The 16939-nt window shown below is 42.8% G+C and overlaps 1 protein-coding gene across 1 annotated transcript; it reads right to left on the bottom strand.

Annotated features, from left to right (window-relative positions):
* Positions 1-849: 849 nt before the first annotated feature.
* LOC117001836 (Y+L amino acid transporter 2-like) lies at positions 850-15512 on the bottom strand. The gene is made up of 9 exons (XM_033070465.1): positions 14807-15512; positions 11365-11490; positions 8615-8759; positions 7603-7726; positions 6780-6883; positions 6415-6511; positions 5245-5394; positions 2108-2291; positions 850-1390 (listed from the first exon to the last, which is right to left on the bottom strand). Exons 1-9 carry the CDS (start codon positions 15306-15308, stop codon positions 1299-1301), a joined length of 1524 nt encoding a protein of 507 aa, XP_032926356.1. The 5' UTR covers positions 15309-15512; the 3' UTR covers positions 850-1298.
* Positions 15513-16939: the final 1427 nt, after the last annotated feature.

The raw sequence follows: 16939 nt of genomic DNA, 5'->3' as shown, positions 1-16939 counted from the left end.
AGACCTACCTGGAGGCTCTCTGTGTGCACAATAGGAGACCTGCAGCTTACCCTGCCAGCAGAAACTGGTGAGGTCTCAGATGTTGGGCAGAGGCTCAAGGAACTTTGAAAAACATCAATTTTTAATTTGTCCTTATGAATTTCTTAAATAAGTTCCACTGTGGAAAAAATCAGTATGATTCATGGGATCACACTTTTGATACTTGTAGGCAAGCAAAGGACAGTCTGAGAAGGTGAAGTGTTTTCCCTGAATATGTACTAGATGGAATGTGACTCAGAGCCTTGAAGTTCTCCATGACAGACTGTTCTTCTGGAAAGCAAAACTACTTCTGAACAATGGTATCATGTGTTTGTTGGAAATACCTTTTCTACAAAAGAGTAATGTATGTGGACGATCATCAAATGAAAACTTCTCACAGAACTTAAATGACCAAACCCTTTGGTTTTCTGCTTTTGGTAAACTATGTATGCCAGGAATTATGCATTGGAACAGTTCAACACTACTATTAAAACCCAAAACATGTGTACCAGCAAGAATTACAGTAATTTCACGACTATAAGGCGCACCCTTTTGACTAAAATTTTGGCCTGAACCCAGAAGTGCACCTTATAGTCTGGTGCGCCTTATATATGGACAAAGTTTGGAAATTTGCCAACCTGAAAGTGCGAGCCGCGAGCCGCAGAGGGAGCCAGCAGGGCCGCGGCTGTCGGTTTGAGGCAGGGCCTTGGCCAGCAACCGCATGGTGGGAGCTGGCGGCAGATCCTCACTGCAAAAAAAAAGTGCACCTTATAGTCTGGTGCGCCTTATATATTGGCAAAAGTTCGGTAATTTGCCGACACCCGGAAGTGCACCTTATAGTCCGGTGCGCCTTATAGTAATGAAATTACTGTATATATTTTTTTGCTTTGGCTAAGAATTTAGTTACATTTTTAGAAGACTACTGTGGCTTCTATTTTCAAACTTAGACTTTGAATCTTGCAAAGATCTGGTCTAAATTTTTTTTACTTTTCTTTCGCCTTTAATATTTAGCACTTATCTGCTAATAAATATTTGTTCATTAAGTGCTTTACAGTTTCAAAGCATTACATGATAACTCACTATTAACAAACAAAGCTTTAAAAAGAAATCCTGGAAAACAGAGTGTTTTATAAAACCATCACAACTTAACTGACATCCAACTGATGCATAGTACCGTGGTTAGTGCTCTGGAATGACTGACCACATGGGGAGAACTTCAGATGACAAAAATTGTTCCAGATAGGAGATGTCAAGGCACAATTCTCAATGTTGAGGCAGCTCTATTTACTCTTAGCTGCTGTGGGTTCCACATCTATGTCCAGGTCTGACAGAGCACAGTAGAAGAGCATCTGAACATACTTCGTTATTGTAGCTGCACTGGCAAAAATGTGTGAGAGAAATTTATAATGTATCTTAGATATACATCTGGATTTTGAGGATTTGAAAACAGTATACAGATATTAGGAAAATCTTGAAGCACCTTAATAGAATTAAGCATATGTTATAAATAGCTAAAGGCAAAAGGAGTCAATAATTAAATTGAAATTCTTGTTTAATCTGATTTTCATCAATATTTTCATTGAATTGATAGCTGAATTAAAAGTATAATAAATAAAAATATTAAAGATTTGTTTTTCAGGACTGCCTGAATTTGAGGACTGGCAACTATGCTTCAAGCCAATAATTAATTATTTCATTGTTTCTGAAAATCTGTGGACTCCTCTGATTTGGTTTATTCCATTCCTTGGATGGAAAGTGAAATGAAGATGTACTGATATTTCTGCCTTCCAGGGTATTAAAAAGCTTAGGTTTAGCATTCAAAATCCTACATCGTTTTTATTGAGCCAACATACTGAAATGGTTCAGCACCACAAATATCAGATGACCATATGACATCCACATATTGGACAGTTTTGCACAGGTAAGCATGGTTTTGTTTTCAGGACCATGTGATAAAACAGAGAATCTCAGACATGCCACATACCAAAGCATAGCAAAACTTCATAAAGAAAAGGATTTCAGGAAAAATTATTCTCTCCTTTTTCTGACCAAAGTTCTGACATGGTGACTGAGACGTGATGTTGCTTACCAGAGAGCCAAAGTAGACATTTAGGTCGTTTTTCAACTGGCAGATGGACTCCCAAATAATATGCAGGAATGCCTGAGAGGGCAATACCAACACCAATGAGGGAATTGATTGTATCACTGTAGAGAGGCACTACAACCAGGAATAGGGAGCACAAACAATATACTATAGGGAAGAAGAGGCTAAGCTGTGAAGACAAAAAAAATACAGCATTTGTTAAAAGATGCAATACAGTAATTTCATGATTACAAGCCACACCATTTTGACTAAAATTTTGCTCCCACCCCGGAAATTCGGCTTACACTCAGGGGCGGCTAATATGTGAATAATTTTCTGACATTTCCAACCCCGGAAGTGCCAGCCAGGATGCTGAGCCGAGCACCTGCCAGTAAAACCCGGCTTTACATGATTGTTACAAATTGGTTACTCTGTTTCGCGGTGGGTGGAGCCAGCTCCGTGCCAGCAGCGCAGGGTGGGGGTTAGGTGGGGGAGCTTCCTCCTTCAGGCAGCGCAGCCCAGGGGAGGTGGGGGGCTCCCTCCTGCTGGCCCCACAGCCCGGGGAGAAGGCGAGGGGCTCCTGTCCTCGCCTGTCACTGTAGGAGCAGGCAGGCTCCTGTCCCTGCCTGCCACGGGAGTGGGGCGGCTCCTTCCTCTCCTGCCGCTGCCGCCACGGGTGCCGGAGGGCTCCGTGCCCCCCTGCCACTACAGGCAGTGCCGGGCCGAGGTGAGCGAGCCCAGTGGCAGCGGCAGCCAGACCCGAGCGGTCCCGCCAAGCGGCAGCGCCGAGCTGGGCCACCTGGCCCCGTTGGCAGCCCTGAGCAGGCCGAGCCCTCATAGCCCGAGCCGAGCCAGTAAACATCCTGATCTATGATTCTGTTACTATTTGGCAACTTTGTTGCATGTGGGTCCTCGCTGCGAACAACAGAGCAGCTTATAATTGGGTGCGGCTCGTGTATGGACAAAGAACGAAATGTTGCCGACACCCGGAGATGTGGCTTATAGTCAGTGAGGCTTGTAATTGTGAAATTACTGTACTCTATTGTAAAAATTCAGGCTTTGCAGATTAAAGTTAGACATACCAATAATAAAAGTATATACTTTTGACTGCTTACAGTTAGCATAATTTATTAGCTTCTGTGTACACTGTTGAGAGCCTCTTATTTGGTACACATCTGAACATTGACTATTTTATTTTTTTAGGCCTGCATAAACTCAGTTTATTTTTACATGCAGTTTTGGTAGGGAACTAGCTCACTAGACCTTCAATTACCACCTTGATGTTGTAGAGCTAATGGACTGATTTACAACCATTTTGTGTGGGCACTTAATAAATACCATATCACAAATGAGGAAAGTTGGGCCACGAGGCTGATAAGAAGACTGGAACACATTCCCTACAACAGCAGGTTGAGAAAGTTGGGACTGTCCAGGCAAGGGAAGAAAAGGTTGCATGGACACCTCATTGCAGCCTTCCAGTGTCTTAAGGAGGCCTACAGAGAAGCTGGAGAGGGATTCTTTGTCAGGAACTGTGGTGATAGGACAAGGAGTAATGGGGACAAACTGAAAGAGGGGAAACTTAGGTTAGGTATTAGGATGAAATTTTCTCCTGTGATAGTGGTGAGACACTGGAACAGGTTGCCCAGGGAGGTTGTGGTGCCCCAACTCTGGCAGTCATTCAAGACTGGGTTGGATAAATCCTTGAGTAACCTGATCTGATGGAAATTGTCCCTGACTGTGACAGGGATGGTTAAGATTAGGTGATCTTTTAAGGTCCCTTCCAAACCTTAACATTTTATGATTCTATGAAACTTTCAATAACCTCTCTATGAATTTATTTTTCACTAATTTTTTTTTACTGTCTCTAGTAGTGAGCCTTCTCAAGGATCCAGGAGTTGACATTTGAATTTCAACTGAAATTAGTGAGAGTTTACTAGTATAAATGCTTTATTTTTTCCTTATAAAGGTTAAAAATGTAAGTTGATGAAAACCAACTGCTACATTTCAGAAAAGGAAACAGTTATGGGGACTTGTGGTGTCAACTAAGCTGGCAAATGCTGACAGGAATTTAACAGTCATTGAGTATAATCTGACTGTAATCCTTAGTAGAGTCAGAGGCAAAACTGCCAATAAGGCAAGATTTAATCTTTATCTTCCACATATTTTGTGGGGAAGTTTGGAAATTGAGTGTGAACATGCTTCAGGAAAATTTGGTCTGCTGTGGAAAATTGGGAAGGTTTTCTACCAGGAGATGCTTAGGATATTTTATGCCTTTGTTTGAACCTTTTTTAAAATTAATCAGGATGTTACTCTTAAATAGAAAGAAAATGTGTTTGTAAAAATGATGCAGGAGTTTAGGAAGAGAGATTGACAAAGAAGAAATATTTGGGAGTGTTAATTTTTAATTCTCTTGATTTTTTCTGCATCAATGCAGAGCCAAAATGCAGGTTATGGTGCCAACAAACAGGAGCCAGTGCATGGTTTTGTGTGCCTTCTGTGTGTTTCCATCCTTGCTTCCTGGACAATCAGAATTAAAACTAGAAACAGGTTTTAGGTGCACTATGCTTCTGTGCAGTCTCCCTCGTCTAACTGATAATCAAATGCTCTTCTAAGTCAATCATTAAACTTGCATTTTAATGTCTATGACCACTATGCAGTGGGAGGCAACATTCAAAATATATTTGATTATTTAAGCTAACTCCTGTGTGGGCAGAACGGTGGACATTTATGGGCTTTGGAGGGATTTTACTGTGTTTGTTAAACCATGTAGGTTTGATCAGAGTGTTAACCTCTCTGGAGCCTTCATCACCAGCTCTACTGAGTTCTGCTATTCTTCCAGGATGGGCTAAAAACCCCAGACATTTATTTAGTCCTTATTTGTTTTGAAACAAAAATTATTACAAGTCTGAATGAAAGAAGAATAAATGGTATATATCAGTTCAATGCCACAGCAAAACTACCAGAACAGTTGTTCTTGTGGACTCTAATGGATTTTGCTCCTTCATCTTGTATTTTGTAAGAATTTCTAGGGCTAATAAATAATCTATAATATATCTGGTACTGTTATCGTTGTGATATTAAAGATCATATGAACATATGCATTATCTGGCTTTTAGAGCTTTCTCCCTGTCTTTTTTACTTACTTTAACAGGCCGTGGTCTATGTGGCTGAGTGTATCTCAGATATATTAGTCCTGCAATAGATAGACCCACAAAGAGCCAGTAGTTGAAGCAGTAGTAATTAATAAGGAGGAAAACATCTTCCACAAGCAGATAAAGCAAAGTCATTAAACCCTAGAGATAATAAAAACAAAGACTTTTTAATGTGAAAACAAAGACATAAAGAGTAAAACTATAAACTGGACTATTTCCAACCTATTTGTATGACCTTAGGATATCACTCCACTCATAAATTGAGACCATTAGAGTAAATTCTGTGCCCTGCAGTTGTGCTATAGTGCCTGCACAGAATGACCATAACCACCAGGAATTCAATGTCTATTTTAACAGATGAGCAGAAAACACTTCCACTTTCCACATGAAAAATGTGAATGGTGGTATATTAAGAGAGTATAGATCATCTTGCTATTGCAAACAGAGTCCCTGTGAGAAGAGTCTTCATAATGAGATTTATAATTTTTAGTAAATTATTTGACATCAAACAGGATCAGTATGATAATCTGACATTAAATAAATGATATGTCACACAGGACAGTGGTGGACACCAAATAAAATGCACGCTCAAATACATGGATTCTTCATGAAAATAATTTCCACTAATTCTATAACTTATAGTTCCACAATTTTGTGTCACAAGACCTCATTTGTATAGTGACAGCAGAAAAAAGTCAACAGGACTACAGGCATCCAATGGTAGAAATTTAATTTAATCCTGTTATAACTAGGGTTGTAGAACATCAGTCTACAGCGGGGTTGGAGAGATGTTCCTGACATATTCTCCTCCAGTGACACTCTAAAAGTTCACATTAAAGACTTAAACAGCTCTTGTCTATACCATTACATCTTTAGCCATTCTGTTTTCTCAGCAGTCCTATTGTACTTCTCACTAATATTGTTCAGAGAGTGTATGAATATGAATCAAGCCATTCTCTTTCCAGTGGGGGAAAAAAACCCTATCAGACAAAATAACTCCAGTCCCACCCTCTCCAGGAGTTTTAGAAGTTTTGGGCATTCACAGAAGATGTCCCCAGGGCAGGAGAAGCCTGTGAGAAGTCCAGGGCAGAGCAGAGATGTTTTACCCAAGGTCCAAACCCCAACTGCCCCAGCCAGGCACGAGGCTGCGGTGTCACTTACATTGAACAGGAGAGCAGGGACTGGTGTGAAGCACTTTATGTGAATCAAGCTCAGACTGACAGGGAGGTGTCCTTCCCTGGCTCCAACATAGAAGAGTCTAAAAAAAACCAAGGAAACTCAACCATAGGAATAGCTTTTTGTTTCCTAACAAAGCAAAGAAATAATTCTTTTACTACTCTGTTGTAAGTGCTGGTCTCTTCTCAAGTATCTTTAGTTTATCAAATGGTGCTGATCATAGAAGACGTCTGATTGTAGCAACATCATAATTGAATGACTTGACATGGCAAAAATTCCCAAGCAGTAGTAAAGAATGCAGATTAATGATTTTTTTTCCAATTATTTAAAATAAATCTTATATTTCATACCGAGATGCTGCAATAATTGATGAGTTTAAGCCACTATAGCAAGACATGGCCACTGCTATAGGAATTATCCACTTGGCATAACTAAGGGTTTCACCTCCAAATGTCTGTAACAGAAAAAAAAATAATGGTGAGACCCACTATGTTAGGCATATGGACAATCCTGAGAAGTTCTCATGAAAACACATAGCTCCAAATGTAGTGTCATAGCCCATGCTTTTTTATGACATCCAATAATGACGTAGGAAATTGGAGTTTGGGAAAGCTGATCAGCATCAAAATAAAATTGGTAAATACATTAAAAAATATTAAAGTCTATGCCTAGATTAATTCTATGATGGAAAAGAAGATGATGTATTGGCTTTAAAGTATTCTGACAAATATTAACTGTAGTAATCCACGAATTATAATTTTATTTTTGTATTAAATATTTATAAGGTTTTAAAAAACATTTCAGTGCACGTTTCTGCATTTAAAATATTGCTGTGGTCATGCAGCATTAAACATTACATACTGTACATTAGAATGATAACAAAAAACCTGGTTCTTCAAACACCCAGACTTTCTATGGCTCTTTCTTCCTGGCAAGAACATCTTTCCTATGATGAAGTGTTAAGCACAGGATTTACAGAGGATACAAGATGATTTTTCAAGAGCAGATTTACTGGATACATTCTTGATATGCACCTTCTAATATACTGGTACTGTTACATGAAAAAAACGTTTTAAGCAGCCTTCAGCATGACAGTATTTCAGCAGTTTGCTAAGCAAGCTACCTGAAGTTTTCCTGTTGTGTCTTTTGTCTGCGTTAAGTTCCACAACTTACCACAGCCACTGCATCACTTGTGAGGAGAGCTGACATGTCCAACACTACATAGTATGCTATATTAGTCAATAGGTAGATAATAGCTACAATAGGCATTGAAATTGCAATAGAAAGAGGTAGGTTCCTGCAAAAGGAAAATGGAAAAATTATTTCATGTTATTTAAATGAGAAACAAATAGAAGATTGTTCCCAGATTCAAGCATTTGAGAACGGAAACCTTCATCATGGCTTGTTATCCATAATTTTGAATCACAGGGTTACAAAATAAGATGCAGCCATGTGTGAAGCAGTTCCATAAAAAGCTTAGTTTTTTGCTTGTGTGTCTGTCATAAGCTTAAAAAAAACACCTTGAAACATTCATACATGTAAATTGAATACACTGTCTGTTATATGCCGCAATTTAAGAGAGCTCTCAAAAATGAGATTCAAGTGCAACTTAGGTGTTTTTTGATTGTGGCATTTTTTTCCCTGACTAATAATCTGTGCATGTCTCAAGACAAGATGGACTATATCAGCTTGAGTGGCTGATGCACACAACTCCCACACAGCTGACATCCCTACAGAAGGGATTGGATGATATTTGCCCATAAATAGTAATGCTGAAGATCACATCATAAAAGCCATAAATCTGATACAGTCTTACTCTACTGGTGGTAAAAAATGTCTTGGAAAAATAATTATGTCTAACTGTAAAGAAGTAGGGAATTTTAGAGGGCTAGATGCACCTTTGCTTTTCCTTGCTTTCAGCAGGGATATGTTCTCCTTCTTTAAAAATTGTACGTTGAAGTGTAAGATGTAAAATACATATATACAGGTAAATGATTCATTAGTGTGATACAACTGATAAATGAGTACAATAATCAGAAAAAGTTCTGCTTACTCCTTCATTTGAAAAAAAAAAAAAAGATTTTTGAACAGAAAATAATTATATTAATTTCCAGTCAGAAACAAATACAGAGTGGCTTGTCCTGCCATTGTCTGCCAGTGATTCAAAAGAAAAGCATGTGTTTACCTCTCAGGGTTCTGCATTTCCTCAGTGACATAGTTGAGTGTGTCCCATCCTGAGTAGGAAAAGAGGGCAGAGTAGAGAGCCAGGGCGATCATCCCTGGGTTGGTTGCTGAGCCCTCGAATGGAGCTCTCAGGTTTTCCGTTTCCCCTGTACAAATGGCAGGTGCCAATTGCCTGTTACATTTCAAGGATTGCAACTTAGAAGGGCACTACACCTGAAGTGCCAGCTAACCAAAAGGAAATAACCCCCCACTGCATCCAGGTTTCATTACTGTATCTAAAAGTTCACAACTTACATTTGTACTCAACAAACAGGAGAGTTTCAGTGAGAAGTTCGGACAGCTACACTTGCACAGGGAGAAAATAGAACATTTTCACATTTGTTATTTGGATGTGACTTTTGTAATGCTACCAGAATTGACAAAGTCCTCTTCTGACTGCTTCTGATATTACCAAAGGAGGGAGCCATACCAAGGGCATGCAGTACCCTGCCAGCCAGGATGAGGTGTCTGGCAAACCCAATTTCAGTTCCTGAATCTGTCTCATATTTCTTCCTAATAGCTGTGCTTTTATTTTCACCAGATTAATTAATGGCCACAAGAGGGAGACCTCCTTTAGGCATGGCTTTCAGTGGGATGCTCTGACTCACAAGGGTGTTCCCCAAAACTAAGAGATGAGATTAAAAATCCTTCTTTTCAAAATTCTGTTATAGTTTAGCTCCATTGGTTGAGATGATAACCTGCAGAATGCTGAAAAATAGGTGAAATGTCAGTGAACCTGCCTAAGTCTTCACTGCCATCCTGGAAAGGGGAAGAAAGGTCTTACTGAGTTTGCAGAAGGAAAGCTGACTATCTAATGAAAATGGAAGTGGTTAAGTATGAAGGGAAAACAGAAACAAGCTGAAACCTCAATTACGAAAGAAAGCAATGTCTTTTTTTTTATAAAATGAAAGTACTGATTCAACTAAGGAGTTTATAGGTACTACAAAACCAATTCAGTCATCAAAGAGCAGGAGACCGAACCAAAGAAGAGAAGCTATGGGATGTACGCATACTTTGGAGAAGAAAATGGCTGGAAGGTACAAGAAAGAAAAATGAAAAATGTTCAAGAAAAGTTTTTGGTTTTTTTTGTTACAGTCTTTTAACACAAGAAGTGTATCCAAGCACATCACAAGGAATACAGCAGGGCTAAAATATCATAGCTGTTCTTTTCATTCAAACAGCTGCTGAGTTTAAAAGGGTCATTGACCTAATCACAGCTTCTTCCAGAAGTCTACATCATTCCTCCTCCCAGTCTTTCCTGTATTTTCAGTTCTGCTTAAACAAAGCACAGATGAGACCTTTATTACCAGTAAAAGCTCTCAGCATTTCGTGTGCCTCATCATAATGTTTCCTCTATGCTTTAACCTCCCTGAGCCCACAGAGCAATGCAGAGGAAACAAAGTGGGCTCTGTGTGGGACCAGAGGGAGCAGCCCCATGTCCAACAGCTCATCAGTGAGCAGGATGGGAGGCAGCTTTGAAGGAGGCAATTTGAAAGCAGGGGCGGTGCTGCTAGAGGGGACATCACAGAATCACACTTTTGCAAAACTGCAGCAGTTTTATGAGGGGAACTACTCCTTCATGCAACTGCATCCCTTAAGCAAGGTTTCTTCTCAGAATCTTCACCTCTCTGCCCTTAGGACTAGGTTTGGTTGTCCAGGTTTCTTTAGGCTTCAACCAACTCGTGATAATGGACATGCAGAGTCATGTCTAGGCACTAGACATGCCTAGTGTCTAAGCACAAAAAAGCTTTCCTAAAATCGAATGTAGCTTTACAGTGTAGCAGCTGATGCAACTGCAGCCAAAGAAAGGAACATGGAAAAATAAGCATGCTTGTTAGGTTTTATAAGCTAATTTAGCAGGAGAAAAAGATAATCCCTAAACTGAAGAGGGGAAACCACTTTTATTTCAACTGAATAAAGATAAAATCAATATACAATTTAAAAATTTCAAGGAAATGATAATGTGAGAACCTTTGTAATCTAAGCAGCAGAGCTAAAGAGACTTCACTGTGTCAGAGGCCCAAATTAATAAAATCTATTACCATATTCAAAGCCTTGAGGTAGCACCAGAATAAACTGCTCTCCAGCTTTTTAGTGTTTTCAGTTCATTCCAGTTATTGCTGATAGGAGGTGGCTCAACTGCCCTGTGATGCCTTACAGTAACACCATGCCCCAGTGATTCACTGCATTGCTACAGTCTTCTCCTTTGTTTCTAGAACAAACATTGCCTCCCACAAATCCCACCTATGACTGACCCTCTCTGGTCATCTTCCTGGGTAGGGTTCTGTGGGGTGAGGTGGGGGGAGAATGGTGGTGGGGGCAACTGTGAGAAGCAACACAATTTCTGTTTCCCTGTCCTGTTATAGGACAAGTAGTAATGCATGAGTCAAACACAGAGGCTGACTTTGAACTAGTAAACTTTTACTTTGAGACCAGTAAAGTGATATTAATTCAGCTGCTATTTGCTATTCAGACTAAGCAGCACAGGACTTGACCTGAATAATTAACTCCCTATAACTCCCTATTAACAAGCCATAAAATACATCTGATCTTATGGCAGACTTCTTTTTTTCCAGAATAAACAACACTTCATTTGTAAGTTTTAAAAATCTCCCTACATAAATTTTGAAATCATTTGAAATCATCCCTACATGATTTTGAATTGTATATAATGAATTGCATAGAATTTAGGTAAATGAAAATGATTCTTACCTTTGCCAATTTTGTAAAGCCCAACAGATATCACCAAGATAAGAGCCATAACTTTTGCATATGTGAAAATGTCTTGTACACGGGTACCCCACTTTACATTAACACAATTAATAAATGTTAAGGAACCTGCAGAGAAAAAGACTATGCATGAAAGGAGCACTAGATGTTTAATATCACTAAGTCATATTTCAAACCTGTCTTTCTAGATACCACTCCTCTTTCAAGGAGTAAAACTGAATCAAATTTTACCACTTCAGGATCACTCAGATTTATTAAAATTAAATACCTGGTCTAAAATTGACACAATGGTTTTCTGAAGAATACTGTTTTCATGACAGTAGGTGAGATAAAACACATCAGTTTTTGAATTTTAGGACTAACTCCTTCTCCTTTTAAATAATATTTAAATCCTATTAAACTCAACAAGAGCTGTTTACATGCAAATTATAGTTCTTTTATCCTGTATATCACAAATTTCTTCATGCTGAGTTAAGTTCTAGTTTAGGTATAGAATAAGGACAACTTCATGCTGTGGACAGGATATTGAATTGAGCCAGGCCTGCATGCTGTTACTCTACTCATGGCTCAGAGTCCCCATTTTGGCCCTGAGTCTGAAGCTTGCACAGCACTTACTTACAGAGTCCTCTCAAGTCCCAGTTTTGACAGAATAAAAATAACAAAGTAGTTGGTTGCAGAGAGCAGGTGGGATGAACCAGTTTTCCTTTCCTCCTTTTGCCATATTCTCAGCAATCAGGTTTGTCCCTTGGCTGGCAGCAGGTCCAGCCAGGGGCTGAGCCATATGCCCATCTGTTCTCACTCTAGCACACACACACGACATCACAGGCAACTTCTCCCCCTTGCAATCCCATGATTCAAAACAGAGATAGATGAGGAAAGGTAACGGTGTGCATTGGTACCAGGTATGAAGCCCAGCTGCTGGAGAGGAGAGCAGAACAAATGTAGCATGGTGACCTAGAGTGCTCTCAAGCATGGATCAAAGTGGGTTGTTTCTTATCTAGAAGTCTTGTTGGTCTTTGCTTCTGTTTCCTTGACCTGTCTATAACCTATACTTACAGTAATTTCACAACTATAAGGCGCACCGGACTATAAGGCGCACCCCCCCGGATTCGGCAAAATTTGCAACTTTGTAGATCAGATAAGGCGCACCGGTCTATAAGGCGCACTTTTTTTTTTGCAGTGAGGCCCCGCCCCCAGCTCACCCCGTGGGGTTGCTGGCCGAGGCCCCGCCTCCACCCGGCAGCCATTGGCCCCCGGGCCCGCCTCCACCCAGTAGGGGCGGTGCCGTGAGCCACCGAGCCACCCTGGACCCGGCAGCCATGGGCCCCCGGGACTGCTTCCACCTGAGAAGGGGGGTGCCGCGGCCCCCCTAGCCCGCATTCACGCGGCAGCCATGGCTCCCCGGGACTGCCTGGACCCAGGAACGGGGCTGCTGCCAGCCCCCTAGCCTGCCTTCATCCGGCAGCCATGGGCTCCCGCGGCTGCCTGGAGCCAGGAGCGGGGTTGCCGTGGCCCTCCTAGCCCACATTCACGCGGCAGCCATGGCTCCCCAGGACTGCCTGGACCCAGGAACGGGGCTGCTGCCGGCCCCCTAGCCTGCCTTCATCCGGCAGCCATGGGCTCCCGCGGCTGCCTGGAGCCAGGAGCGGGGTTGCCGTGGCCCTCCTAGCCCACATTCACGCGGCAGCCATGGCTCCCCAGGACTGCCTGGACCCAGGAACGGGGCTGCTGCCGGCCCCCTAGCCTGCCTTCATCCGGCAGCCATGGGCTCCCGCGGCTGCCTGGAGCCAGGAGCGGGGTTGCCGTGGCCCTCCTAGCCCACATTCACGCGGCAGCCATGGCTCCCCGGGACTGCCTGGACCCAGGAACGGGGCTGCTGCCGGCCCCCTAGCCTGCCTTCATCCGGCAGCCATGGGCTCCCGCGGCTGCCTGGAGCCAGGAGCGGGGTTGCCGTGGCCCTCCTAGCCCACATTCACGCGGCAGCCATGGCTCCCCGGGACTGCCTGGACCCAGGAACGGGGCTGCTGCCGGCCCCCTAGCCTGCCTTCATCCGGCAGCCATGGCTCCCCGGGACTGCCTGGACCCAGGAGCAGGGGTGCCGCGGGGCCCCTAGCCCACCTTCATCTGGCAGCCATGGGCTCCCAGGACTACTTCCACCTGGGAAGGGGGGTGCCGCGGCCCCCCTTGCCCACATTCACCCGGCAGCCGTGGGCTCCTGGGACTGCTTCCACCCGGGAATGGGGGTGCCGCGGCTCCCCTTGCCCACATTCACCCGGCAGCCATGGGCTCCTGGGACTGCTTCCACCCGGGAATGGGGGTGCCGCGGCCCCCCTTGCCCACATTCACCTGGCAGCCATGGGCTCCCGGGACTGCCTGGACCCGGGAAGGCGGGTGCCACGGCCCCCCTTGCCCACATTCACCCGGCAGCCGTGGGCTCCCGGGACTGCCTGGACCCGGGAAGGCGGGTGCCGCGGCCCCCCTTGCCCACATTCACCCGGTAGCCGTGGGCTCCCGGGACTGCCTGGACCCGGGAAGGCGGGTGCCGCGGCCCCCCTTGCCCTCATTCACCCGGCAGCCATGGGCTCCTGGGACTGCTTCCACCCGGGAATGGGGGTGCCGCGGCCCCCCTTGCCCACATTCACCTGGCAGCCATGGGCTCCCGAGACTGCCTGGACCCGGGAAGGCGGGTGCCGCAGCCTCCCTAGCCCACATTCACCCGGCAGCCATGAGGCCCCAGGACTGCCTGGACCGGAGAGGGGCGGTGCCTTGGTCCCCCTGGCCCGCCTCCACCCGGTAGGGGCAGTGCCGCGGGCCTCCGGGCCCGCCCCCAGCCGGCTGCAGTGGCACTTCCGGCTCCCCCCATGGCTCTCAGCTCACACTTCCGGTTTGGCAAATTTCGCCGCTTTGTACATCAGATAAGGCGCACCGGACTATAAGGCGCACTTCCGGGTTCGAGGGAAAATTTTAGTCAAAAGGGTGCGCCTTATAGTCGTGAAATTACTGTAAGTTTTGAAAGGAAGAAAAAACGGTTTTGTAATGCTGAAAATGAAAATTATTTAGAAATCATTCTACACAGTAAAGGCAATAGCATGCAACTACACATGCCCAAAGAACTTCTTGCCTTTGTTTTAATAAATGAATCTGTTCATGTGACAGTGTCCAATCAGCCAGAGTTAGGCCAGAGAACCATAGATATACATGTATCTTTAATCAGCAGTCACAATTTATCCCCGACAAATTGTTGTAATTCTCCTCTCCCCTCTAGTAATACCAGCCCCAAACACAATACATCTGAAAAAAAAGATTATTAGTTCCTAAGGACATGTTTTAGATAGATAATAATTATTTTCACAGAATGCAAAGAAATAGAAAAACCTCATCTGGTCATGTACAATTACAGTTCTTAAATTCTATCAATACTTACAAATACATGCAGCTGCAATCAACCTGACTGCATCATACGGTGGTTCACAATGGGGAAAAATTGGCTGGACAATATAGTTAGCAAATGTGATTGCTATCACTGCCTGAGTTGTTGGTTCAATAATTAGCAAGGAAGACCAGAGTCTGATGAAGGCCACAAAGGCCCCAAATGCCTCCAGAATGTAGGCATAACTGCCTCCAGATTTCAGGATGGATGTTCCCAGTTCAACGTAACACAAAGCTCCAAACAGGGAAAAAATCCCACCAAGTGCCCAGATGACCAGTGAGAGTCCGTAGGAAGCACTGTACATTAAAACACCCCTGGGTGATACAAATATGCCAGAGCCAATCATGTTCCCTACAATTAAAGAAACCCCATTTAGTAATGTGATTTCTTTCTTCATCTTCATTTTTTCATTTGTCTCTGCCATATTGTCCATTTCAGCTTTTGCATTCTTAGTTCTGGACTTTTTATCGCAGCACATTTGCCAAGGGGGTGGCATCTTCAATTCACATTACCTGTAAACAGAACATCTTTTGTAATGGATGTGGCATCAGAGACATGGACAAGATAATTAACATACAAGGCATAAATGATGCAAAGAACAACTATTTTGCCTGATTTTATCTTGCAGTTCAGGAACAGCACACTAGTGAATTTTCTTAACTTTCATGGTTACATACCTTTACAATGGATAAATACGAGTCCACTGTCCTTGGGTATAGATTCTGAAGCTTTTGTTAACTCTCAGTTCACAATTATTATTTGTCTTGAGTTGTAATTCTATGTTACATTATTGAAAATATTTTAAGGAAGAAGGAGACACTGTATCCCTGGAAACAGTTCTAATACAGCTGGAGTGTCCTCTTAAGAATAAGTCCTAAAAGAACACTTCTTCCTAAAATTTGTTCTTATCCCAGAAAGAGTTTTAATTTCATTATTATTTGCTTCATCAAATGACAGTTGCTTGAAAACTGTTCTGCTGGGGAACACCAGAAAAAAGACCTCAAAAAAGAGCCTCAAAACCTCTAATCTCACAAGGTAAATGTTAATGCGAGGGTAAAAAAAAATGGGTTTTACTGCTCCTAGAGATGAGATTGCTGCTGCAATGAAAAATGCAGTTTGGTTAGCTATTAACCTCACTTGACTTTTCAGAAGAAGCCACTAGCATTCAAAGGGATTGAGTCTGGAACACTCTGTCCCTAGAACGCTGCTGCATAAGAAAGTCCAACAAAACATGCTTGTAAAAGCATCTCCCTCTGGCTCTTGCAGGACAAGATCCAAGAACGCTCCAAGAATGCTGGGAGCTGGGAAAAACAACCTAACTGCATAGCTCCATGGATCAATTGGCCTCTTGCACAAAGACACAGCTCTGGGGCTGAGCTCCCTGGGGATGGGGAACCCAGGACTGCAGTGACTGTCTCAGTTCTTGGGTCCTGCTGATGTGTAAGGGTACTTAGACCAAAAGCTAATTTTGGGCGTGTGTCTCAAAACACATTTGTTTCTCCTTTCCCCCTCCACATACACTCTAAAGCACTTCTGAAAATCCTGTTACCTAGATCCAAGTTCCCTGAGTAGAACAAAGCTCATCCATGCAACACTGGCAAAACAAACCCCATTTGAGCACAAATGTTTACACATGACATTTACACATTACACATGATTCACAAATTTATGTTGTTAAAACGTCGGTCAATGGCCAGTTTAAAACAATCTGCCCTCCCCAAACTTCCTGAAAGGTTTGGTTTCCTTTGTAAAATATGACTGTTTTAGCAACCCTGTGCTCCTTCCTAGTTTTTTTGATGGAACTCACTTTCCTAATTGATCAAATATCAAATGAGGTCTGATGAGTATTAAAAATTACAAGATGCCAAACTCTATTTAAAGATTAAATGCTTTTCTCATCCCAATGGCACTTTCTCTAACCACAGGAATGCTGTGGGAACACTGGAATAAAGTTAAATATTAACTCTTGTCAAAAATGTCTTTTTTTTTTTCTGACCTCCTCCTCACACACACAAGTGACTCCTCTTACTTCTCACATCATCTCTCTATCAACAAGAAACATCATCCTGGTTTGCAGGGAGAAATTTCATGCATCCAATAGACCATTCATATACCTTGCTTTAAATT

This window comes from Catharus ustulatus, chromosome 1, assembly GCF_009819885.2.
Source record: "Catharus ustulatus isolate bCatUst1 chromosome 1, bCatUst1.pri.v2, whole genome shotgun sequence".
NCBI lineage: Eukaryota > Metazoa > Chordata > Aves > Passeriformes > Turdidae > Catharus > Catharus ustulatus.
This window is presented reverse-complemented; position numbering and strand designations above follow the sequence as displayed.

Excerpts from the sequence above, each read along its gene's own strand:
- LOC117001836 (XM_033070465.1), bottom strand. The coding sequence starts at position 15,308 with ATGCCACCCCCTTGGCAAATGTGCTGCGATAAAAAGTCCAGAACTAAG. Across the intron at positions 6,884-7,602 it reads CAAGTGATGCAGTGGCTGTG|ACATTTGGAGGTGAAACCCT; the intron begins GTAAGTTGTGGA and ends TTTCTGTTACAG. Across the intron at positions 2,292-5,244 it reads ATAGACCACGGCCTGTTAAA|CTTAGCCTCTTCTTCCCTAT; the intron begins GTAAGTAAAAAA and ends TTGTCTTCACAG.